The sequence below is a fragment of the Eretmochelys imbricata genome, chromosome 3 (genome assembly GCF_965152235.1).
Source record: "Eretmochelys imbricata isolate rEreImb1 chromosome 3, rEreImb1.hap1, whole genome shotgun sequence".
NCBI classification, from domain to species: Eukaryota; Metazoa; Chordata; order Testudines; family Cheloniidae; genus Eretmochelys; species Eretmochelys imbricata.
Window position 1 is genome coordinate 117,253,396 of NC_135574.1, and position 27,287 is coordinate 117,280,682.

The 27,287-nt window shown below is 42.5% G+C and overlaps 1 protein-coding gene across 1 annotated transcript in view; it reads right to left on the bottom strand.

Annotated features, from left to right (window-relative positions):
• Positions 1-24,903, bottom strand: part of CNKSR3 (CNKSR family member 3) — a 99,446-nt gene extending 74,543 nt beyond the window's left edge. The window contains exon 1 of the mRNA XM_077813223.1: positions 24,723-24,903. Coding sequence (XP_077669349.1) covers positions 24,723-24,774 — 52 coding nt within the window. The 5' untranslated portion in view covers positions 24,775-24,903. The remainder of the gene's footprint in view (positions 1-24,722) is intronic.
• Between the last annotated feature and the right edge of the window lie 2,384 nt (positions 24,904-27,287).

Below are 27,287 nucleotides of genomic sequence, written 5' to 3' on the forward strand. Positions count from 1 at the left end.
ACTTACATGCCCTATAGTGGCCTTCTTTATATCAAGCTAATCTTTACCTTTATTTGTGAGAGGTCAGGATTTCTAGGGATTTTTAGTGGCAGTTTTAAAAAGACAGGAATATTTTTGCGAGATGCCAAACCGACAGCTCTGGAAAATGAAGCCTCTACCCACAGAACAGCAACAAAGCAGCAGTAACATATGCATCCCCAAGCTAGAGAGAGTGCCACTAGGAGCATCATTCAGTCGCCACTCCCACTTGGCCTCTCTTGGCCTCCTTCTGGCAGCTTCAGTAAGGGTATCGGTTGCGATGCTGGTTTCTGCAAAGTGGATCCCATTCATTAGAAAGGTGACATAGTACTAACTGGTTTAATAGTTGTCATCATAACAGCTACACAATGAATTTGGCCACTCCCGACTGGAGGATGATGAAAAACTCAGTCCATACCAGGAGTTTCCAAACCAGGTTCACTCCATGAACCACTGCTGCTCCACAGAGCACTTGCTGGCCACGTGGCATTCATCCTCCCTTGTTCTTTCTACACTGTCTGGGTTCTTCACTGCGAAGAGCTTTGAAAACAACCAGGATACAGCCAAGCTGGCTCCTAACTATGTAAGAGCAAAGAAGAGAGGGAACAGGAACTACTGTTTCAACGACAGGAATGCCAGTAGACAAGGAAATAAGATAACTGGGCAGTTTATTCAACAGAACAGGGGGAAAAGATGAAAGCTAGATATCTAGACGGAAGCATGGGGAAGAGGGTGAGGATAAGGACAAAAGGGAAGCACGTGAGGAAAAAGAGGATTAGTAGACAGATGTATGCAAGAACAAGGTGAAATGACATTAAGAGCAAAAGTAGGCTGTGTAAGACTTTCAAAAATCATATTGCATTGAAGTTTGATAAAATGCATTACTTCCCTCATCTTATTTTTCCTCATTAGCAATTGATTTGATTGCCAGACATAGCATGATCAGGAATGGAAAAAGAAGCTGCCCACAAGACAAAATGAAAATTTGTATATCATATTGCCAGATCACTCTATCCATGTACAATCCTTTTAACTCACTATTTTCTCCCTCAATGGAAATCCTACCTCTCCCACATCAAACAAGCATGAAATTTTCCCCCCATCCCAGAAGTCTATAATTCTAAGTTTAATGGCATTAGAATCAACCAGTACTTGTGAGTATGCAGGAATTAAATCTCTCCAATTACCATTTTTCCTCTCAACTTCCATCCTGCACCTTCTTTGCATGTGTGAATTTAGTGCTTGTAAAAGACACTGGACTGACAGCCCAAGCAAACCAAAGTCTTCCATTTACTCACATACAGTGATGGGAGTGCACGCTTCACTATACTCTAACCCGAAGGGACTGATTCTAGGATGGAGAAGATAGGTCAGCTTCCAACCCATTCAAATCCTTCACTGCTTACTCCTGGGGGAATTCTGTATCAAAAAATTAAAAATTCTGTGCACAGTATTTTAAAATTCTGCATATTTTATTTGACAAAACAACACAATATAATCACTCTGGTTTCAAGTATTTCGGTAATTTATTTAAACTACAATACAATGGATGGAGAAAGGGAGTGGGGATCAAACCCCTGGCCTAACGGTAATGTAGCTAGGTTTGACCCTTTATTTCTAGTTATTAGTCAACAAATATATGCAGCCCTATGCTCAGTGTTACAATATAGGCAACTGAAGAGCAAATGAGGGCTGGGGGATCAAACTCACAATTTATACTGGCTACTAACCATCTCCAGAAAGGTCAGTAGCAAACAGTTCAGAGAGTACATTTTAAGGGGAAATTTTTTCAGTCCAAAAATCTAGACCAGTTCTAAATCACTAAAGCACTATAAACATTTATAAGCCCATACTTTCTTTTACACCTGTTTTATACTCCTGGGGGAATTCACAAAGATAATGGGAATAATTCACTAAGCAGGCAGGCTGCTACATTCTGCTCTACCTGAGGGGACAGAGCCTGCCCCCCACCTAACTCCTCAGAAACACCCTGAAGCCCTGCCCCTTCACACCAAGCATGCTGCCATAGCAAGCGAGAGGGACAGAGTGTCTGTCTCACACACACACAACTGCCCAGCCCTCCCCACCCCAGCGGTGATTTACGGCTCTACCAGCTACTCCAGGTGCTCAAACCAACATGCCTGCACTGCCAGGGAGGGGCACATGACCGCTCTTGTAGCTTTCCTTTGCTTCTCTGTCAAAAGTCATTTTTCTGTGGGGAAGCAAAAAAATCTGCAGGGGACATGAATTTTGCGCACGAACAGTGATTCCCCCAGGAGTAACCACTTTGCTGAGATGCCCAACAAGTGAGCAATTAATGCCAACTATGGCAATGGCTTTTGTGATATGAATACCCGGTCACGGACAAATGGACTGAAACCAACCAACCAATTCCACTTAGGTCAGTCAGAAAGACGTCTGTGACAGCTTCTAGTCATAGATTATGCATCCTATTTACACAGCCTCTAGCCATCTAGTTGTCCTTTCTTACCACTGCTAATAGGAGAACTTTTACTCAAGACAGAGTCATTAATTTCCTTTAAGAAAGAAAAAAAAAAAAGAGATGAAGTGTGCAATTCAGTCGCTTACATTGTCAGTACTCTTTGGTATAAAAAATATGGGTTATTGAAACAAACAAAAGTTCCCTTTGAAGCATGCTTCTGAGGGATTTACCTTCATGGCTGGTCAACTAATACTTTAATATTTTAGGCTCCAGCTACATACGGCCCAGAGAAATTAGGTCAACACCTTTCTTCCAGAAAGAGACATGTTTATTGATACACATTGGCAAACGTAGCTAGGGACCTTGCTGACCTTTAAAAAAATAAATAAATAGTAAGTTTATATACGTCAAGCCCAAATTTATTTTGTTTTAAAACTGTGTTAGTATACTGTGCGTTACTTGTTTGTATTTCTCATACATCAGGTTTGTGTGCTCGGTAACTTAATGTAGTTACTGCGGTGCAGCAAACCCTGCTCTAAGGCCTTCACCTAAAACATGCAATTAAGAGCTCACTCTGTTCAAAAGAGTATGGATTTTTGTGGTTTAAGGAGTAGTTCATTAGTCACAACAGCTCCTTTTCTGAACTCCAGTAATTAAGGCTCTGATGTCCTGTTCCCACAGTGGAAGCAGGAGGCAGTTTTGCAACATTTACTCTTGGTTCCCAAGAAGAAATGGGGCAATCTCCTCTCATGCTACCATGTGGAACTGATCTAGTTGATGCAACAAGGTCTATTACTTTGTGTATGCACAGATGAATAAAGTACATATGTGGGAATCCGCCACAGCTATTGTTACATCCATGAGCTAGTCAAAGAATAATACGCAGTAAGCCAAAAGCCGCTAAAGTTCACAGATAACCAGCCTTTGAGATAGTAATCTAGGAGATTACTACAAAACGTCATGAAACATTTATGAATAGCAAGCCTAGAATCTAGTTGTCACCAGATGTTTTGTTTATGCCACTCCTATAAGGATAACTAGCTATCAACAGTTGCTAATAATTTAAATATGGTAGAGCAAGACTTATGAAAACAAAATTAAAATACTGTTTGAACTCCCAAATTAAAAACAAATTGTGGATACATTCCTTACGACAAAGGGACAAAGGTTTTCACTTACTAAGACCAGCATTCTGACTCCAGTGGAGGGTTATTATTTGTATTACCGTAATGTCTAGGAATCCCAGTCATGGACCAAGCCCATTGTGCAGACACAGAACAAGAAGATGGTACCTGCTGTCCCAAAGAGGTTACTATCTAAGGCTATGTCTACACTAGAAACTTCAAAGCACTGCCGCAGGAGCACTCCTGCAGCAGCGCTTTGAAGTATGAGTGCGGTCATATGCGGAAGCGCTCTCCCAGCGCTCCTGGTAATCCACCTCAACAAGGGGAATAGCTCCAAGCGCTGGGACAGGGCTCCCAGCGCTTGGAGCCTGTCCACACTAGCGCTTTAAAGCGCTCAAAATTGCTGCGCTCAGTGGGGTGATATTTCACACCCCTGAGCCAGAAAGTTAGAGCGCTATAAAATATAAAGCATAGACAAGACCAAAGCAGAAGACAAGAGACAACAGGTGGAGATAGACTGAGGAGTACAAGGAAACAAAGGCAACATTGGTCAGCAACAAAGGCAGTGGTCTCAACACACCAGCAGCCTAACCATTATCAAGTTATTTGTAGGCATCACAACAGGAGAGTTTTAAGGAGATTTTTGGAGAACGAGTTAGTTTTGCAGCTATTTATGAGGCACTTCTCCTAAGCATGAGGGGCAGCGCACGGCAGAAAGCACCAAGGACTTCTTAAATTTTTTTTTTTTTTTTTTTTTTTTTTTTTTTTTTTACACAAGCGAGCAACAGTGGCTGGCATCATTGGCTGATCAGACAAAGGAGTCAACATCTCAATAATGAAAGACAGATAAGGAGGGAGGGAATAGGCTGTAAAGGGCCTTGAAAAATGGAGAAGTAGCTCCTGTTTGATGTGATAGAGAAGGGGAGCCAGGGATGCACGAAAGGGGTGACATGGTCAAAGCGATGGGCTCGGAAAATGATCTTTGCAGCAAAGCACGTTTTTCCTGCACAGGTGATATCACAAACCCTATCCTAATTAACACAGAAACCAGTCTTCAGTCATCCCACTACTACAGACTCTCTCGTTTTGCAAAACCTGGTTAAAACACGGTTCACAGTTTTCAGTTTAGTCTTGTGGCACATATTGAACCAAACTGTGTTCCCAGATCATGCTAGAAACTTAAATCTCAGCAGGGAAGTAAGAGGAACTGAAGTGTTTGAGTATCAGAGGGGTAGCCGTGTTAGTCTGGATCTGTAAAAGTGGCAAAGAGTCCTGTGGCACCTTATAGACTAACAGACGTACTGGAGCATAAGCTTTTGTGGGTGAAGTGTTTGAGTATTTTGCTTTGAAGTGTATTTGCAGTTTTAAGTCTACAGAGACACAATATGATTATGGATATTGAAGTGTACTTTTATTTTAAGCATTTTAGCTTATTTTTAAAAACTATACTTAAAAAGAAATAATGTCAAAGGGAAGCCATGAGTCTCTGTGCTGTGGAGTTTTGATAATTACCATCCCTCTGTAGAATCCAGGTCTGCACTCCAAAGCTATTTCTTCACAAACTTCCCTTTGGGACAGATTATGTAGATGCTCAATGCATGGAATAGCTATAGAACTGGACCTTTACAAATCATAAATAAATTATAGCCACAAGCAACTCCTTCCTTAGGGGCCCTGTGAAGCACAGAGCCCCCACTCTGCCCTCAACACCGAACAGGTTATTATTCCAAGTTCATTTCTTTTCTGGGGGTTGCCTTTAGTGTTAACTTGAACAACAAAACAAACATGAGCCTAAATTTCCTCCTGAGTCAGGCTTGTTCCTAGGATTTCTCCCTGCAGGACCCCTCCGTCAAGCTCCCTAAATCCTCTGCAGCAGAGACAGACCTCAACTTCAGCCAAATATGAGATTTAACAAGAGCCACCTGCCACTGGGTCAACAAAAATTGCTCTGTAGCTGACTCCAAGCCCTCCATCAATGAGTCCAAGCCCTCCATCAATATGCAAGGTTCTAGAACCTGCCATGCTGTTACCGGTCTATTTACATTTTACCATGCTGGAAAAGCATATTAAACCACACCACAACACCGCAATAGTTTATGTCGACAAAAGCAAAATGGAATGGTGCAATATACTATATTGATAAGTTTGAGATGCTAAAACATGTAGTATGTGGTGTTACACCCCATATTCTTAATAGAAATATGGTTATGATATGAATACGGCATAACTAAGATATACTTTATGCAAGATGGCTCACGTAAGGTATCACTGGAAAGGTTATGATTTACTGGATGTGATTATCCAATTCATATGCACGTATCATTTCTGTATCTAAAAAGTTAGGAATATTGACTATGTAACAACTACAACTGTGTGTGTACTTGCAGAAATACCCATCAGACAGTAGGACAATAGAACTCTGAAGATACTAATCTCCCACCTTCTCAAGGTGCTTCCTGGAATGCTGCATTGACACTACAAGGTCAGGTGATAGCGTCACCTGATGAAAAATACCCCCTTGGATTCTGCTGGTATTTTCCCACTCTACGGGGGATGGGGATCAAACAAAGGATTTCTGCCTTTTCCTTTTTAAGGGCTGGGGAGGGGGCTGATCTGGACTCTTATCCATTGCCTATCCAAGAAGGAGTACTGCTGAAAGCACCTGAAAGGAAAGGTAGGGGTGAGTCCAGACTGAGACAGGGGTCCAGTCTGTTTGAAGAAATAACTGGAATATTAAGCTACTGAAACTCTGAAATTTACCTAAAATAATATTTAGGGTGAGAAAATACATTTTGTAACCTGTTTCTTTGGTGAATCAAGCTTAGTTTGCATGTTTTGTTTTATTTGCTTGGTAATCTGCTTTGCTCTGTTTGCTATCCCTTATAATCACTTAAAATCTGTCTTTTGTAGTTAAACAAATTTATTTCTTGTTTATAACATAACCCAGTTTGTGTAATCCATATCGGACAGCAGGGCGGGGGGGGGAGAAGCTGTGCATCTCTCTCTTCACATCGAGGGAGAGGGTGAATTTTTATGAGTTTGCGCTGTGCAGATCTTTCTAAACAGCGCAATACAATATACCTTTGGGTCTGCACTCCAAGGGAGGTGGGTGAGTGCTGGAGCAAGTCCCTTAAGTGGAGTCTTCCAGAGCTGATCTCAGTGTCTGTGTCTTTCTGCAGCTGGGTGTAGCCCTGCCTGTGTGTGCGCTAGAGAAGGCTTAAGAGCCTGGCTCATCAACATAGGGTAAAAGCGGCCCAGGATGGCAGAACAGGTGAGCTCAATGGTATCCCAGTACATCAGGAGGCACCTTAAGGGGGGACAACCCCTCACAGTACGATTTAGCATCTACAGCATTAGAAATTTGATTTACTAGAATACCGTGTTTGATTCTGAGACCAAACAAGATCTGTACAAATCTTTCCTCATTCCCATATTTTTATAATTGCTTTAAAGAATTACCTACCTATCCTTTAATTATTCCATGTCATAAAGCCAAGGTGAGGCGCACACTGATTGTTACTTCCCATTATGGCCAAAGAACTTGCCTGCATACAAGCACATGTGCAATGCTGTTAACTGTAAGAAAGTTGACTAGTAGCATTGTGACTTTTATATGTTTAAAGCACCAATTCATATCAAATATTTGGAAGCCTGGTCAATTTTACTTATGTGATCTGTACTTACTATTGTACTCAAACATTCTGTAGCACCACTTCATGCTTAAACATGTTATTTTGGCAACATTTATCATAGGAGTATTTTTCTTTAGTGGTGTGTGTTCTAGAGTCAGTGGGAGGCCAAAGTTTGCAGAAAATAGTCACTCAAACACACACAAGGCAATCTCAAAAGGGCCAATCCTGCAAGATGCTGAGCACCTCTTGGGAATGCTCTCAAGGTAAGTGGAGGTTTCAGAAGTTAGCAATTTTGTATGAGAGCACAGCGGTTTTAAGCAATTTATACTGAAAAGCAGAATTAATTTTGGTAAAGCTGCAGCAGGTGTTTAGCAGAATTTACCAACTGTTAATATGCCGTAATTTCAACACATTTAATCCTTGGAAACCTGACAATGATACTGACCAATAAGAATTTAGTTGAATGTACAACATATACAGATAGGTCTGAGACACATGGACAGTCCATTCATCATCCAGCATTTCCTGCAGTAACCAAGTTCTATTAACTGAAGTATAACTAAGTTATCAGAAAAGTTCAGGATCTGGAAAGTAAATATTTATGTGAATGACTACTGAACAAAAGGCCCCGAGCATGTCAGGCATGTGACTTGTCTACCGAGAGCTGGAATTCCTCTCCAATTAGACTGCCTTGGGATTTGTGTCAGTACAATTCTTACTGAGCTAAAACCTCTGCCATTTAAAAAAGAGTGGCCAATGTTACTACAATCACTATCTGATGCTTACATACCAAGTTGAGAAGAGCCTTAGAAATTAGAAATACAAGATTTGCATCACTTTTAAAACAGGTGGATTAAGAATATAAGAGTGTTCTCTAACAGGATACATTTTTAAACTACTTTTTAAAGCATACAACTGAAGGTATTTCACTGACTATATGTTTTTATCATGTCCAGGGATAGCCATGTTGCAACTAGTTCCACTTCTATGGCCAATTCTGTAGAACAGGCATGATTTTAGATATATCAGGGATTAAAATTAAACTCTGAAGGGGGTCCAAAGAATACCATCAAGGTGAAATGGAAAGCATTCAGAAAGTATACCAATACGTTTTAGAATTAACAGAAACTTGATAGTACAAGATACCTGACATCATCTCTGTAGAGTAGGTCACCCTTGAATCTATTCAACAGCTGATTTCCTGCCTTTTTACAGGCCAACTTGAGGTCTATCAATTAGTAATATTTCATCAGTCCTACGTGCAGTCAGGCTAAGTTCTTTCCACTCAACATTACCTGGTTGGCTTGGACAAAATGTCACTCCTTATATACAGTATTATGGCAGCACCTAGAGATCTAACACAAAGAAGAAGGAGGGTCCAGTGGTTAGGATGGTAGCCAGAGACTTAGGAGAGCCAGGTTCCACTTCCTCCTTTGCCAAAGCTGCTATAGGCACCAACTCCGTGGGTGCTCCAGGGCAGGAGCACCCATGGGGAAAAATTGGTGGGTGCTCTGCACCCACCGGCAGCTCCCTGCCCCGCCCAAGCTCACCTCCACTTCTCCTCCTCCCCTGAGCACTTGCAGCTCCGCTTCTCCCCCTAGCTCCCAGCACTTGCTGCGCGAAACAACTGTTTTGCAGCAGCAAGCGCTGGGAGGGAGTGGGGAGGAGGGGGAACGCAGCGCACCGGGAAGAGGCAGGGCCATGGCAGGAATTTGGGGGAAGGGGTCAGGATGGGGGGCAGGGGCAAGCACCCACTGGCGCCTGGAAAAGTTGGCACCTGTGCCTAGAGCAAGTTGCTTAGTTTCTGTCCCTCAGTCCCCTAGCTCTAAAATTAGAGCAATAGTCTTTCCCCAACTCACAGGGATATTGTCAGGATAAATACATTAAAGATTGTGAGGTGCTCACATGCTACGGTAATGGGGGACCATAGAGATACCTACAATAGGTTCTGGGCCACTGTGCAAACACATAGATGACAGACACTGGCCCTGCCCCCAACGAGTTTGTTACCTACTTTTTGGTGGGTTTACACACACACACTAAACAATATGCCTCATATGCCAGCATCTCACCATTCACAGACAGATCACGCACATGCATATGCTCTGGTGGGTTACCACTGATGTCTGGGAAAGTGGTTAGGACATCGCTGAAAAGACAGTAACAAGCATGAAAACCTCTCTCAAATATGACTAACAGGTCCTCACATCTTAGTGGCCTTAAGGTCAAAGGGCATATGCTATGCCACCACAGGCGCCACCCACCACCCCCCTCTCCTTGCCAGGCGATTATCTGTGCCATATTCAGGGCAGGGGCCTTTTATGTACTTGGCATTACTGTGGCCCTCCTCTCCCGCCCCCCCCCCCCCGCACTTATTTGCTTCCCCCACCCACAACAATGGATGAGCCTCATCACCCAGGACAGAATGACATCATATGCACTCTTAAATACAGTCAGATTACAGTTGATCATTAATCAGTGCCAGAAAGGAGAGGGGGGAAATTAAAAATATTCTTTTAGCTTTATTCATGTGTAGGTACCACCGAGGGAAGCTGCACTTCAGTGAGTCACACAAAATGCCTTCCAAAGGTTAATCTGTGGACTTGGTTTTCAAAATTATTATATTTTGATTATATATGGAGTTTGTTAATTTTTTATATATATTTACATATACTTAGATCTCATTAAAAGATACACAATTGCTATTAAACACAAATATTTTAAGTCAGTCTTTTTACATCTAGCTGAGCATTCATCACAGGTGAAAGTATGCATCTGAGGGGGAGAGAGAGAGAATATATGCGTGTGTATACACACACAGACTACAACAGTACATCATGTCTTATTTCTTCTTTCCTCCAAAGTCCCTCTCTTATTTTCTTTAGGAATTTTTAAAAGTTCTGTTTGTGGTTTGTTATTATCACTTTAAAATTGACTTTTAACTACTACTATCTAGCGATTGAGCAACAGGAATTTTGTACTGGGGGTTTGGGAGGGGAAAGAGGGAAATTAAGCAATCAACAGATACAGTTCCTTAAAATCATTCTGAAAAAAGTTATCAGGTGAGCAAACTAATGGGTCAGTAGCACTGGTGAGCTCTTAAGTCACCTTTGAAAATTCCATCTTTCATGTGTTTCATATTGTTGGTAAATGTATTAGCAATGCAGTTTTTTGATCTTTATATTGTTAGTTTGGGGCAGACAACAATTCTTTCAAATTTTATATCTTAACATTTTATAGTTAAGGTAATGGTTTGGGGAAAGCGTAACTCCTTTTTCTCCTGAATATTTTTGGTAACAATCTCACACCAGAATTCAGATTTGTGCTTTTCACTGTGCTCTCGCTTGCTCTCCCCAGTTCATAAGCTGCCTCAGCCAAGCACCATCCTCTCATCTTCCAAAAGGGGTCTCCCTGTATTGTTCCCACATTCTTAAGGCATGTCTGAACTTGTTCCTTCTTGCCTTCTAGAGTTCCTCGGGCAGGGAGTCCTACACAGAAATCTTATCGTTCCATGTGCCAAAGTAAATACTTTAAATGAGGATATTATTGAGCAGACAGTGTCAAGTTATCCATTCAGATACGCACTCCACCACAGTACCTCTTTTTGGGCAACGTGGCAGTAGCCAACTTTCAAACTAACTTTTCAAGATGCTGGCTGAAGCTGCAATACTACCTCTCTCTAGAAACCGACTAATTTAACAAAAGGCCCACACCAGCCATTCGAGAGCGGTGATGAGCAAACGAGGAGAGAGAATGCTAATCTGATAAGTTTAAAATTGGAGTAAAATGTTATGTCTGTGAGTCACAACATATGCACACTCTGAACAACAATGGCAGCAACAGGAGTATCTTGGACCAGTGTTTAGCAGTGGAGGGCAGAGACCTTTTTGGGCTCCATAACCAACTGCCCTGTGCCCCAACTAACAAACCCAGACTGCTAATGCAACTTCAATCATCTAATGAGAGCCCTCTCTTGAGGGAGCCGCCTCACTGGCCTACTGTTGTCACAAGACAGTAGGGATGGGATGGGGGGACAGCCACACTCTTAGGCCTGCCCCTGCAGTCCCAAGCTGGCTGGGAAAGCGGAGCTAACATGTCCTTTAAACAAGCACAAGCTTCTGTCCTCATGCAAGAAGGGGAGGGGATGCATTGTGGAGCTGTTACATAAAAGGCTGATTGAAGTGAAGGAAATTTCACTCCTGTAGCATGGAGGTGGGTTTTCTGGGTGGCACAGCAGGAGGAGAATACAGGAACAAAATCCTATCCATTAATATTAGTGGTATGGCAACCCAGTCGTTACCCATTTTGTGCATGAAAGAGACAGAGGAATCAGGATCACGCTAGCATGGGTGCATGTTCTGCAATCTAATTCAATGGGAGGATCTGCCTTGTACCCTTGATGTACACCAAATTAAGAGTTTTTAATGGGATTCTTTCCGTTGATCAAGCAGCAACTGTAACAATGCTCGTTCTGGTGGGACCCAACTGAGGGGGCCAATTCAGGACAAATTCCTTAAAGCAGGGCAGTTACAGCCCAAGGCTGGGGTTTCTATGCACACCAAGGCAAACCAAACCAGCCAAACAGAGAAGACTTTGGTTTTACCCCACTGGCTAACCACAAGTCACACAAGCAATTCCCTTAGACACTCCAGTTTCCCAGTATCACCACCAGTGCCACTCGTTATGGGGACAAATGGTTGTGAAAACCAATACCCCAGTAAAAGAAAAAATAGCTCTCTTGATCCCAAAGGACCAAACCCCAGACCCAGGTCAATATACAAGTTAGATCTTACCCACAAATCACGCTGTTGCCAATCCTTTAGAATCTAGAATCTAAAGGTTTAGTCATAAAAGGAAAAAGATATAGATGAGAGCTAGAATTGGTTAAATGGAATCAATTACATACAGTAATGGCAAAATTCTTGGCTCAGGCTTGCAGCAGTGACAGAATAAACTGCAGGTTCAAATTAAGTCTCTGGAGTACATCCACAGCTGGGATGGGTCCTTCAGTCATTGGTTCAAAGCTTCAGTGTAGCAAAGTTCCTCCAGAGGTATGAAGCAGGATTGAAGACAAGATGGAGGAGCTGCAGCAGCTTTTTAATAGTCTCTTGCCATGTGGTCTCTGCTTTCTTTGTTCCAAAGACAAGCTGTCCATCACATGGCATGGAAAAACCTCAGAGTTCTGTCCATAGGCATGTCCCTGCATACCTTGCTGAGTCACAAGGCGTGTCCGCCTTCTCTCAATGGGTCAATTGTATAGCTGATGGTCCTTAATGGGCCATCAAGCTGAGAGCTGACATCAGCTTGTCTGGGGTGTCACCCAGAAGCACAGCATAAGTTTGAAATACAGGCAGTATAGAGCCAATATTCATAACTTCAACTACAAAAATGATACACACATATAGCATAATCATAATCAGCAAACCATAACGTTGTCTCAGACACCTCATTTGATCCCCTTTATATAAGATTTGTTGCCACTACAGGACCTTGGTTGCAACAATGATCTATACGGTCCCAAATTATGTCAATAACGTCACACCCCCAACACAAAACTGATGTAGGAAGGGATGACACAAACATCACTGACTGCATCCCAAGAGCTCCCCATCCTTGTTTCTGTCTTACTACAGCTAGTATTGGATTAGAAGCCGTATCAGTGTATAACAGAAATGGTTTATCAAAGTCATGTTCAATAACATGAGTGAATCTCTTTACAAACTCAAGGTAAAACTTGGTTAGAACAATAGTGGATTGGATCTGCTTTTGCAGCATAGTTCCTGTATGTCTCATGTGATCTTGCCAAGAGCTAAAGAACTTAGATACTTTATTTGTACAAGCTCTGGCAAATGTGTGGAACCTAAGTAACATCAAGTCAATGTAGATATTAATGTTGTCCATAGAATAGGAATCTTGGCAGTTAGCCATAAAAGCAATATGGCAGTGTGCCTCAGTTTCCCTTTTCCATACAGCACATCTGTATGAAAGTCTGGAGTGTCCTTTCCCTTTGAAGATGACACTGACAGCAACTGTGCTTTCAGGCACCAGTTTAGGTCCAGCTAACTGCAGGTATAAACAAAGCACTAAGAAGGATCAATCACTGATGTGCCAATGGGAGAAAACCATCTTCATGTAAAAGGATTTATGAGTAATTACACTGACACATACCCTGCTGTTTAGTGCAGTAGGATAGTACACATTACTCCACAGCCTGATTCAGTACACAGCTAAGTGAACCATACAAGTGTAGTTTTAGCCATTGTCAAATCACTAACTCATAGCTTCCAAGTTTTGTCCAGCATTGTGCGTGACATTTAACGCAAGTTATCTCATTTACGTGTGTGCAGATAGCTTGCCTATAATCATAAACATCAGTCTTGAAAACATTGTTGATTTAGTGCCAGGGCAAGGAGTCAAGATGACACCAGATTTCCCTTGCAATGCTCCTCCACCTGGGCAGGGAGCACATGTGGGCACCACACTTAAGAGATGGGCAGGGGAAGATCTATGGGAAGCCTCAGCTAATCAGAGGATTGGACGGGGAACAGTTGCTGGGTGGGAGGGAAGCATGACCCAGCATTAAGAGTGCTAACCTGGGAATCAGGAGACTCATTCAATTCTCTGCTTTTTCAAAGACTTCCTCTGTCACCTCAGGCAGGTTACTTAAGTTATACTAACAAAAGAGCTAGTGTAGACATAGCCTATGTCACTAAGGGGTGTGAAGAAGAAAAAAAAAAAAAAAAAAACACACTCCTGATCAATGTAAGTTACACAGAAAGAAGCACTGGTGTGAATAGTGCTATGTCTGTGGAAGACACTCTCTCACTGAGATCGCTCATCACTCATTGGGGGTGATATAATTATGTCGATGGGAGAGCTTTCTCATCAGCATAAAGCGGCTACAGTTGCATCAGTACAGCTGTGCCACACTATAAACTCTCTAGTGTACACATGGCCTTAGTCTCTATGAGCCTCAATTCCCCATTTGTAAAATGGGGAAAACACCATTGCCCTACTTCACAGGGATGATGAGAATAACTACATTAGAAAAATCACATAGTCCAACTGCAGAGGAATGGTTCAAAAAGTATGGGAGGTGGTGGCTATGGAAAAATGGAACCCACCAATTACATACCCAGCAAAACAAACAGAACAAATAGATACTTGGTTACCTTTTATTCAATACTCAAGGTACATTCACCTGAAAAAAGAAAAAAAACAAAAAACAAAAAACACACACACCAGCATGCTGTCCCATTATTTTGACTAGTATGTTAAAAGAGCTATCAGAGATTTCACTCAATTTAATAAAAATCATAGGCATAGTTTGACTTCTATATTTGGGAAGGCAAGGGGCTTAATACTATTAATAATAGGCATAGGTCTAACTTCTGGATTTACTGATTGTTAGCGGTACTTAAATTACAGTGTACTTGAAATCACAAATACAGTTTACGTTCATTATTTAATCACCCTTTTTTTGTTTTAAACTTAATTATTTGCCATGTCTACCAGCTGCCACTTAAAAAATCAACATTAGCATAAAAACAAATTCTTGAATAAACAGAACCGAGCACTTTCATGTAACTATGAATAATGTCTCCCTGGTTTTAGAGATACATGAACATGCAATGCACACAAACAAATCCATCGCTAAAGTCTGTCCCCTTTGCCCATCTGCCTATTCACATTTAACCTTCTCTGTCACTGTTAGTCTCTAAGGTGTCACAAGTACTCCTTTTCTTTTGTGGATACAGACTAACACGGCTGCTACTCTGAAATCTGTTCACTCTGTCACTCTCCTGGGCTTGACGCAGTCAATGCTGTACACTATTCAGATGCTTGGGAGCAGCTCAGAGCTGTGTTCACTTTCTTACAATGTTACCGGTGCTGATTAGAATGTCTAGATGCCTGTGTTTCTGGGGCAAGTCTCTTACTTTATAGGCTAGTAAAACTGAAACGGCCCCAAGCTGGAGCTCTGCTGTGAGCATCAGGTGCTGCTCTCCTGCCCTCCCCTTAGCAACCTAGGTGGGGAAACTGACCTGGACACACAGAGCACCTGGCAACATCACTGCTCACAACCCACCCCCTGAATATTCTTCTGCAGGGAGAAAACAGGGCCAAATAGAAGGGAGAAATCTGCCTCCACCCCCATGCGTCGTATCCATTTGGAGGAGGGGGCGATGCCCCTGCATAAGCCTCACAATCTCTGCCCGTGATAAAAATCACTAGAGATGACATCACAGGTGTTGAAAGGATGCACACTCTGTAACAGGGTAATGCCTGTTCTATGGAAAGATCTGATGAGTTACTATATAATGGCTCTAAACAAAAGCTCACTGTTGTAATTACTGTTTTGTTTCTGATATTTACATACCAAGGATTTGTGAATTTCAGTACTTCCTAAACAAACAGTTTAAAAAAGAAAAAGAAATCATGAGGAGCTCAGATACTATGACAATTGGGGCCATGTAAGTACTTTAGATGGATAATGGGTTGCTTCAAGGCAGCCTATTTTAGCCCTTGGTCCCATAACTGCTTCCCATTTCTCCTGCCTAAGCCAACTCCTTGCCACCCCACTGCTCCATGTAGCTGGGATCAGCAGGGGAAGAACAGTCAGAGAAGGAGACGGAGAAGCTGATTTCTCAGCAAGTGGTGAGCAAGCTGACCTGCAACCCATATTCTCCTGCTTGCCTACAGCCCAGGAAAGCAGAACATCTAAGATGTGGGAAACAGTGAGGGGTGGCCTGGAGGACAGGCCTTCAAATCAGGTCAGGTAACACCATTATGAATATTAAATACAATAATTATTGATTCATTAAGTCAATGAACAGGGCCATTATTTGGATTAATTCATTAATACTTGTAATCTATGATGTTTCCTTATCTATGCAAGTTCTATTGCAACAAGAAAATGCAACAGACAAAGAAAACTGAGTGGCTGCCTGATATTTTGGGAGAGGAATTGAGGTCAAGTCACTTCTTTTGAACTTCCCTGAAGTTTAGGATTATTGGTTACTAGTAGTCATCTGTTTTTGTTTCCTGGGGGCAGCACACCTGCAAGTAAACAGCTCACTCCAGACGGGCCCAGGGACTGTGATATTTAAAAAAAAAAAAAAAAAAAAAACCACTTAAAACATGATTACAAAACTGTAGGAATTCTCTATATACATGTACACACACCCCTCCCATAAATGCAGTTCAAAAGGGTGTCATCTGTTGCAGTAAAAGAGCTAAAAGTAGAAACTCTTGTTTTCAGCCAAGATTGTGACAACATTGACAGCATGTTGTCCAGTACACACTATGGGTTTTCAGTAGCCCATGCAATGTGCCAGGCACTGTACAAGCATAAGGAAGTATGGTCCTTGCCCTAGAAAGATTTACATTCTAAAAGTGACCAGCTTTCTTCTACTCTGGAAAAAACATCAAGTAAAAACGTAAAGCAAGAGCCCATCACTAACTAGCAAGCACCCGTTTTTAAAACAGGAACAAGGCTTCCCCTACGTCAACTCCAGATAAAATAATAGATACAGAAGATTTCCTGTCACTGAAAAGCTTTTCAGAGGGAAAAGCTATGACTTGGGTTTATTTACCTATCTCTGCTTTTGGGCAATTTACAGGGGTCTCTCTCAACTAAGACACTTGACATCTCCAGTAAGCTAAAATTGAGCACACATCTTTGGATCCCAAAACACTTAAACACACTGTCATCACTCCACATATATCCATCCACAAGTAATATTTACATTGTTTCTTTTTTAAAAAGTTTATAATCAACTTTCTAATAAGTCACTGGTGCTTTAAAGTTTAACAGGTTTTTTTAAGTAACCTGATGGAATATTGTCTGTAGGCTTCTGATCCTTGGTTAAAATAGTTTGATCAGCCATGTAATGTAAAAGTAATCAGACAGAACTGACTGTGTACACTCACATTAAAAAAAACAAACAAACTCATTCATGGAACTCCTGAGCTGTTCAAGAAATTGCAACACAGCAAAATCTGAAAATATGAGCTAAACATTCGAACGTTTACTTCATACTTCAGTTGTTTTTTGGTACACATTCACTGATCTCGGTGGATGTAAATGAATAAAACTTTAAAAAAAAAAACAGTAATAGAAACTGGTTGTGCAACTTTAAAAAAAAAAATTGTCAGTTTCAATCCAGATAAGTGATTGTCATAAATATAAAGGAAAGGGAAACCACCTCTCTCTGTACAGTGCTATAAAATCCCTCCTGGCCAGAGGCAAAATCCTTTCACCTGTAAAGGGTTAAGAAGCTAAGGTAACCCCGCTGGCACCTGACCCAAAATGGCCAATGAGGGGACAAGATTCTTTCAAATCTGGAGGGGGAGGAACAAAGGGTTTGATCTGTGTGATGCTTTTGCTGGGAACAGATCAGGAACGCAAGCCTTACAGCTCCTGTAAAGTTAATAAAAGTAATCTAGCTAGAAAATGCATTAGATTTTCTTTTGTTTAATGGCTCGTAAAATAAACTGTGCTGGAGGGAATGTGTATTCCTGTTTTTGTGTCTTTCTGTAACTTAAGGTTTTGCCTAGAGGGATTCTCTAGGTTTTGAATCTGATTACCCTGTAAGGTATTTACCATCCTGATTTTACAGAGGTGATTCTTTTACCTTTTCTTTAATTAAAATTCTTTTTTTAAGAACCTGATTGATTTTTCATTGTTCTTAAGATCCAAGGGTTTGGGTCTGTGTTCACCTGTACCAATTGGTGAGGATTATCATCAAGCCTTCCCCAGGAAAGAGGGTGTAGGGCTGGGGGGATATTTTGGGGGGGGAAAGACATCTCCAAGTGGGCTCTTTCCCTATTCTTTGTTTAAAACGCTTAGTGGTGGCAGCATATTGTTCAAGGACAAGACAAAGCCTGTACCTTGGGGAAGTTTTTAACCTTTGCTGGTAAGAATTAGCTTAGGGGGGTCTTTCATGCAAGTCCCCACATCTGTACCCTAGAGTTCAGAGTGGGGAAGGAACCTTGACAGTGATCTGTTAAATATTTTCAACTGTCGCTAACAGAGAATTTACTGGCTGGCTCTATTCATAATTTCAATAGACAGAAAAAGCATCCATTCAAAGCCATTTCCTGGTCTATTACGCAAAACATCTTTAGAAATAATTGTAAACATGAAAAACAAAAATTCTTCTGCAGCCCAATTAGAGGTAACTTTCAAGTCAGAAGAATGGAGATGCAAGTACTTATCTATAATCCCCACAATATTGTGCTTAAAGTTATTTGGTGCCTTACAACATTATTCAGTTTTCCCAAAAGAGCATTACAAAAAGTGAGGACTTAGAGCAGTTGGGTGCCCATGTGCCATTCATACTTGTTCCAGCTATGGTTTTCAACTGAATAGCATAAACAATTGTGATACAATTGACCTTTTCCAAGTTGTATAAGTTAAGCAACATAAAACACAAAGAGCTTTAAATAGTCAAGAAGAGCCTCTCAAGATGAATTGCTGCTAACTAGTAAGAAAATAGAAAAAAAAATGGGGAAATGCATTAAGACATTTAGCACAACTGTATTTACAGGCACCATTAACAAAAATCAGAGTAGTTTATGACATACCAGAGGGCAGAAGCCAATGATACCCATGAGTAGATGCACAGAGTAACTAAACCTGAAGCGGCAGTAAAAGAATGAGATGTCATCTTGGTTCAGGGCTACCTGAGTCCAGAATTGTAACACAGAATCCATTTTGTAATATAACAGAGATACACAATGAAAAGGTCTACACTCCAGTATAATTTCACACTATCTTTCCTGTATGCAGTTTGGTTTGAAGTCACAACTAATATAGACATGTCAACAGCTAGACAAGAACATGGCTGTAGAGAACAAAAGAAATATAGATGAAATTCCTTTCTGTTTCAGGAAGAAGTAATGGCAACTATGCTGCTTTTACACAAAAGAGAATCATACCATTAAAAAAAAAAAGTCAGAAAAGAACAAAGCTACATTCTTCCCTATCAACATTTTTTCTGAAGAATGAACACAAAATGGCTAAGGTCGGATCAGAGGCCTCCGGGAACTTGTCTACAGAGGGAAATTTACTAGAATAAAAATCATACTGTTATAGTTGTACCGTATAACTCCCCACATGAACAGTCTTATTCCAGAATAAGTGTCCACACAAGCGCCATTCTAGTGTAACTATAGTGGTATGATTATGCCAGTGAACTCTCCTGGTAACTAGGTGGAATCTATCCCAGACTGGCAGAGACTAAGGGTATGCCTTCACTGCACAGCTATCTCAGTCATCAGTACCCAGGTTGACCTACCTTGAGTGTCAGCAACCACACTGCAAAGCTATAGCCACATGCTTCCACGCAGGTGCTGCACTCACTCACCTGAGGGCGCTAGGACTCCTGGCATCATTTCCCACAGTTTTTAGGGCTGCAATTGAATCACGCTAGGATTCTTTCACAGTGAATAGTGGTAGAACTTGGCCATCCTTCTGAGCACACGGGGAAATTGCGGGAAGGCATTGGAGGACTATCGGCACTTGAGTGGTTCAGCCTGTGCCCACATTGCAAAGTGGGCAGGTTACAGTTGGAGCATAAGCAGTACTTTGAATAGCCTATGACAGACCAACTACCCTTGGTATAAAAACAACAACACACTTGGGTGAGAGGATGTGTTTACCAACAGGACTCAGGTTAAGGACAATACCTAAGAGCATGAAATGGATTCTGCAGTGAAGCCCTGAGAGTGAAATCCTCAGTTCCCTTGAAGTCAATGGTTAAACTCCCATCAACTTCAGTGGAACCAGAATTCACTCTTATCTAATAGCTGGTCAAACATCATATGTAAGATAGGTTGTTGACCTCAGTACAGTCAGTCAGTTTCCAGTAAACAGGTGACCACACGACAACTGGCATGACTCTTCCTAGCGGTCTCTATAGTGATTCAAAAGGCCTAGTGACCTAGACAATGAAGTATGCTCTCACTGCTAAAGGTGGGCCCCAGAATGGGGTTGAGGTAAATTTGTGGGTCAGTGCAGAAAAGCTTGCCAGCCACTCTGGACTTTTTCCTGTAAGCAGAAGAAAGCAGTCCGAAGCACTGTTCTCACTGGGGCCAGTAAGCATGCTCCAAACAGTTTTCAGACACTATAAGAAAACACAAAAGTAACATGGTTTTCACCTCTCGTTACACCTTTCGTTTCTCGTTACTCAGAAACATCACTATAGACTTGTCAGACGGTAGTCTGGAGCACAGCTCAGAGAAAAATTCTGTGCACATTGAACAATGAAGCCATGACAAAGACATGTATCAAACGTTATTTCCAAACAAGTTTAGCTAGCTAGCATGGTTCTGCTTTTACTGCATGCAGTGTCCAGTAATGTCAATTCAGCCCACTTTAATCACAAAAACGTATTTATATTAATACACTTGTCCAGGAAAATCATGGAGTACTAGTCTGAATCAACAAGAGGCAGCAAGTGACAGTAACTAGTCTATATCAGTTGTTAGACTTTGATGACCAACAACAAGGCCCTACACAAAAACTGTGTATGCCTAAAGCCCATATTCAAATTAAATTTAAACCCTGTAATATAAGCTTCTATATGATTATCTCTTAGGCCAACAGTTAGCTTGTCAATAAATCCAAGTACAAAAGCCAGAAAACATACGCTAGCCACGCTTCCTGCCCCCCCAAAAAAAGAAAGTCAAATTTGCTTAAACTAAGTGCCTCTACTGATACTTCTACTAAAAGCTTTGTTTGGTTGTTTTGTTGAATTTCTTTTAAAAGGAGAAAGGAACTCCAGAAGTTCTGCTCTAGAAGAATTAGAAGCTGATGAGGCTTTAGTAGTAAAGAAAACCTCTTTTACAACCTCCTGTTGAGCTTCCAAATGGGTTAGCCAGATCCAAATGGTTATTCCCCACATTTTCTAAAAAGTGTCTAACAGGAATGCACCAGTATCTGCAAACCTGAATCCTCCACTCAGAACTGTCATCCCCCATTGCATCTATTTATACCATTTTGTCAGGATTCATCTCAATGCCATCACAGTTCTGAGTACAGGTAGAACAGAGCACCAACACACAGGAAGTTTCTCCCCTCAGAAAGCATGGTCTGTTCAGCTATGCTGAAGATTATCTTAGCTATTGCTCAGGGCACACATATACTCAAACAAATGCTACAGGGTATTCCGTTTATAGTTTCGACGGGTATCATTGCTGTTTGTTTGTAAGCATCTTTTATTTTTATTAATTTTAATTTCCCACAACTGTGAAAGTTTTGGCAAGTCAGACAATTATTTAATGAGAACAGACACGGTGATTCAAAATGTTTAACCTTTATAACCATTAACACACAAACTGTCAACATCACATGTCAAAATATATAAAGTATACTTAAATCAAATGCTAATAAGTTCTCAGGCAAAGTAAGAAAAATGTTGCTTATCTATACATTTTGATTGACAGAAATATTTTTCATCAGTTTGAGTGTACAGCGAAGTTGATGTTTACTGACATTTACTGATAAAAATCTAATCCTTCCAAACCTAGTTATAGGGTTGGAGGATTCTTTTGTGTGCATGCTGTAATTAGAAAACAGTCCTAGAAAACTAGGCTTTTTTAGCTATAGTAGTCACAGGATAAAACTTAAAATATTGATCTTTGGTCAGAAATAAAATCTGACAGTGGTGGGCTGAAAGGCAGACTTATTCTGGATTAAAAATTAAACATGAAACATTGTGCCAACATGGCTATTACCCAGTTATTTACAGGCTTTTAAGTTACAATTCTGACATTCAGATGCAATGACAGAAGTTAACGTGTACCCATAAAGAAACACTTTTTCCCTGCCTATTTCCTTATTACAAAATTGTCATGCATGGAGTGGTACCAGAAGGAGATTTCTGTTGTGAAGCTAAGGAGGTCAAATTCACACTGTGAAATTGGAAATCAACGACAGAGTCTTTAATTTATTCACTCCTATGAGCCTCTTCGTTTCAAAGCACACGTGTCTTAGTGTCAATCAGATGATTAAACTGCAACCAGGCCTTGATTATTCTGTGTCATACTAATTGAGAGCCCAAGTAAAGAGTGACCTGTTAAAAGGAATAGACAAGCTAAAATAAATTATGCAAGAAAACAAACCAAGTTTACGAAAGGCATACAATAAAACCTTTTCAAATGATTAGCAGATTTATCCTTTTATCAAGTAAGGCAATAAATTTGAATGCTAAGATAAAATGCAGGAGAGACAGACTAGTAAGAGGAAAGAATGTGTTAGGTAAATATTCCATGTGACAAAGCAAGATATATTTCCTTTTAAATCAACACCACTGAAAGAAACAGATCTTTCTATGGAAGTTATTTGTGTTGTGAAGTTATGCATTACATCACATTTCTACAGCATTCTCTTTCATAGAGGCTGCTTGCATGCCCTGTCATCGTAAGTGCTGTAGCATTCTTACATGAGTTCAGACTTACAAATGCTGAAATTACCCATGTCATCCAATAACAAAACAGTAGCATGGCTTCCAAATCTGCCTGCTCTTCAGACAAAGTTGCCAAGAACTGACCACAGCTATGCAGCTCATTCAGCATTAAGATGCTTAAGTGAGGGCTTCTGATCAATGGGAAACTTTCTCTTCATAGGGACAGTAATCATAGCTTCAAGTCAGCATGATGCCAACAGAACATTTTGATCCATCTTACTATATCCAAGTGAACCCTGTAATAAAATGTATAAACTCTCAAAAAGATGCAAATGATAGGATGCAGGAAATGAAGCTCTCACCCAATTCTTAATCCTTTTCCTCTCTGTGTAGCATATTGCAATGTACAACAGCAGCTCGTAAAATACTCTATGGTGTGACAAAATTTCTGTCTTTAATAAATGGATCATAAAGTAAGTCAAACTAGAGCTGCCAGGATTCGACTACTAAAAAAAAAAAAAAACAGATATTAATACTCTAAAGCTGCCTTTCCAAAACAGTGTTGCCAGGAGGTTAGAGACGATCACACATAAAAATCCAGAGTGATCACAAAGTTATGGCATCTTGCATCTGCAAACACATAATGCAACCGAACAGCCCTGACCTCTCCAGGTGCCTGCCTCCCCATCCTCCAGAAAAAAAAACTTGCCCATTTGTTCAGCTTTGAAGATGCTCTGCACTCTTTTCAAATGCAACAGCTACACTGAAGCTTCCCACAGCTATGTCAACACGCTGATGAAGCCTCAAAATGGGGTGGGAAACTTTGGTGGATAAATGACAGATGGGTGCTATAGTCACAGAATCTGGAGCTCAGCGTTTCAATCCCAGCTCTAACACTAACTCCGTTAGTTTCTCCATCTGTAAAATGGGGTTAATAATTCTTGCTTACTAGAGCTGGTTGCAGTTTTCCAGCAAAGTTATACAAATGGCATGCCTTTTTTGAGAGTAATTGGCTTTGTTTAGAACTTTGCAGAATGAGTCACATAATACTTGTAATATTCTTTGATAATAATTGCATTACTGATTATGCAAATAGACTGGGCAATATGACCACAAGTTAAATGGACAAAGGGACTGAGCATTGGACAGAATTCAATTAAAGAAGAACCCACACGAAGTACCATGGAGCTCTCAATCCCAACCCAAAGCAAAGTTATCCAGGTCAAAAATGTACTCCTCTCCAAAAGGTAATACTATAACTTTGCTGGTTTCTGAACTATGGAGCTAGGAGACCAAAGTCACCTAAGTGGATGGGAAATCTCCCGGCAAACTGCCAGGTTTCCAGCAGGATTCTGGAAATCCTAAACAAGTAATGCCAAGCTTACACGCGCTCATGGAAAATAACTTTTCCTGCCCAGGAGACTGACTGACTTGGAATCAACATCAAATACATCCTTCAAGTTGTAACGTTGGGACATTTTATCAGCTCCTCTCCTCCCTTGGGGAGCTGAATGGCTCAAAGCAGGACTGCTGCTATTTAGCCAGGCATTCAGGAGCCCTACGATTCCAGAGTGTGTCATTTAATGAGCATTTCAGGGATCTTCAAAAGGATCACACGAGAGTCACGGTACGCCCCTGATGGCCAAGCACCAACAACGGGCGCGTTGCACAGAGACCAGCAGGAGGCCAGAGCTGTGCAGCACGAGCACTTGTATATACAAAAGCAGGAGGCGGCGAGAACTACTAACATGAACTCCACAGCCGCGGCTCCCCCCGCAAGCCGCAAAACAACATGTCCGGAGGCGCGGTGTTCGCTTGCGGCGAGTCCCGGGAAGGGGACGGCACAGAGCTGGGGAGTCAGCAGGCGGCTGAGCTTCGCAAAGCGCGTGGAAGGGGAAGAGTGGGAGCTTGTTCGGCAGCGCCCCACGTCCCCGGCAGAAACAGGGGGGTGGCGGGACACGGCGAGTCCCCTCCAGGCAGCTGTTCCCTGACCCAGAAAGTTTGTGCCCACCACAGGGGGCGCGCGGGGGACCCCTGGCTGCGAGCCCCGGCGGCTCTCCTGAGCGGGACGAGCCCGGCTGAGTCGCCCTCTTACCTTTGGTCCAGTCCACGACTTGCTTTGGGCTCCACTTGGTAACGGGCTCCATGCTGGGCGCTCTCCCGCCGGGCTGAGCCTCGCCCCAAAGGTCCCTGCCGGGAAGCCTGCGCCAGCGGGGCACGCTCAGCCCAGCCACTTGTCCCGCTCTCCCTCCTTCGCCCACAGACTCCCCTTTCAAGCGCCCATCCCCGCTCCCCGGCTGGGCGGGCTGCCCCCGCTCCAGCAGCTCCGCCCGCCTCCTGCGGGCTCCTCCCCCACGTGCTTCCCCCGTCTCTGCCGCGCGTCCCGGCCCCGCCCTCTGCCTGACCGCGCACCATCCCCCGGTGCTGGGCTCTGCCCCTTCTCCTCTCCCGGCTTCGCAGGCTGCGCCCAGCGGAGGCGGGCCGGGAGCGGCTCGGCTCGGCGGCTCGGGTTGCGTGTGCAGCTGTTTCCAGCCCAAGCGGGGGCTGAAGCGAAACTCCTGGGCCGGGCCGGCGCTGTCTGCTCCCCGCCCGCCGGCGCCCACGCGCACTCCGCAGCCGCCTTGGGCCTCTGCCCGGATGGGCTTTCAGAGCGGGGTTATAGCCTCCCCCGGGGAGCGGGCGCAGGGGCTGTGGCATGGACCCGTCCCCGGGAATGGCTTCGTTCCGTTTGTACAGTGGCGGCGCCGAGAGCCAGCTGTGAACCCTGCAGCACCCCTAGTTCCAGCGCCCCTACTTCCAGCACCTATGCCAACATGGACATTTTCTTCTTTAACCCTTCTCCCCTGGGGTTTTCCTTTCCTTTTCCTGGGTCTCATTTTCCCTTAGAGGGCCTGAGTGGGGCTTAATTGTTTGGCAGGGTTGCCTGGCTGAGCCCTGCTGGCACTTCTAGGGTTGGCCGCAGCAACCTCAGGGCTTATCGCCTCAGTTATGAAAATAAAACAATTGCTTGAGCACCTCTTCCATTACAAATTAAGCACTGGCCAGGATCCTGCAAGGAGTTGGGGGAGGACCCCCACATGGAACTCAAATACCCAACCCGAGAGCCAGGGCTTAAATTCAGTCAGAGCTATCTGGAGCAGAGTTCCAGTAAATATTTTCAAACCCATAGGAGCCCCAGCATGCCTTGTGGGGCAAAAGTCCCAAGTTCCAGGAAATAATCTGTGAGAATTTAAGTGCCACCTAGGCCCCAAACAGGCAAAGACCTAACCCATGTGCCTAACTGTATGCATTGGGAGTAGCACTATCAAAGTGGGACTGCCCAAAGTGAAGCACATTAAGTCTTTGCCAAAGCAGGGCCCTAGAATGCACATCTCTGTCACGAATACACTCAGATGTGCTTCCAGGGGAGAAGAGACTCTTTAGTAAAATAAGATTTATGGTCTTGATTCTCAAAAAGAAAAGGAGTACTTGTGGCACCTTAGAGACTAACCAATTTATCTGAGTATAAGCTTTCGTGAGCTACAGCTCACTTCGTCGGATGCATAAAGTGGAAAATACAGGGAGGAGATTTATATACACACAGACCATGAAAAAATGGGTGTTGATCACTCTCCTTACGATGTGTATGATAACTTAAGATGAGCTATTACCAGCAGGAGAGTGGGGTGGGGAGAGAGAAAACCTTTTGAAGTGATAATCAAGGTGGGCCATTTCCAGCACATTTCCAGGAGTTAACAAGAATGTCTGAGGAACAGTTGTGTGTGTGTGTGGGGGGGGGGGGGGGGGGGAGGAATAGACAAGGGGAAATAGTTTTACTTTGTATAATGACTCAACCACTCCCAGTCTCTATTCAAGCCTAAGTTAATTGTATCCAATTTGCAAATTAATTCCAATTCAGCAGTCTCTCATTGGAGACTGTTTCTGAAGTTTTTTTGTTGAAGAACAGTCACTTTTAGGTCAGAAATCGAGTGACCAGAGAGATTGAAGTGTTCTCTGACTGGTTTATGAATGTTATAATTCTTGACATCTGATTTGTGTCCATTTATTCTTTTACATAGAGACTGTCCAGTTTGACCAATGTACATGGCAGAGGGGCATTGCTGGCACATGATGGCATATATCACATTGGTAGATGTGCAGGTGAACAAGCCTCTGATAGTGTGGCTGATGTGATTAGGCCCTATGATGGTATCCCCTGAATAGATATGTGGACACAGTTGGCAACGGGCTTTGTTGCAAGGATAAGTTCCTGGGTTAGTGGTTCTGTTGTGTGGTGTGTGGTTGCTGGTGAGTATTTGCTTCAGGTTGGGGGGCTGTCTGAAGGCAAGGACTAGCTTGTCTTCCAAGATCTGTGAGAGTGATGGGTTGTCCTTCAGGATAGGTTGTAGATCCTTGATAATGCGTTGGAGAGGTTTTAGTTGGGGGCTGAAGGTGATGGCTAGTGGCGTTCTGTTATTTTCTTTGTTGGGCCTGTCCTGTAGTAGGTGACTTCTGGGTACTCTTCTGGCTCTGTCAATTTGTTTCTTCACTTCAGCAGGTGGGTATTGTAGTTATAAGAATGCTTGATAGAGATCTTGTAGGTGTTTGTCTTTGTCTGAGGGGTTGGAGCAAATGCGGTTGTATCGTAGAGCTTGGCTGTAGACGATGGATCGTGTGGTGT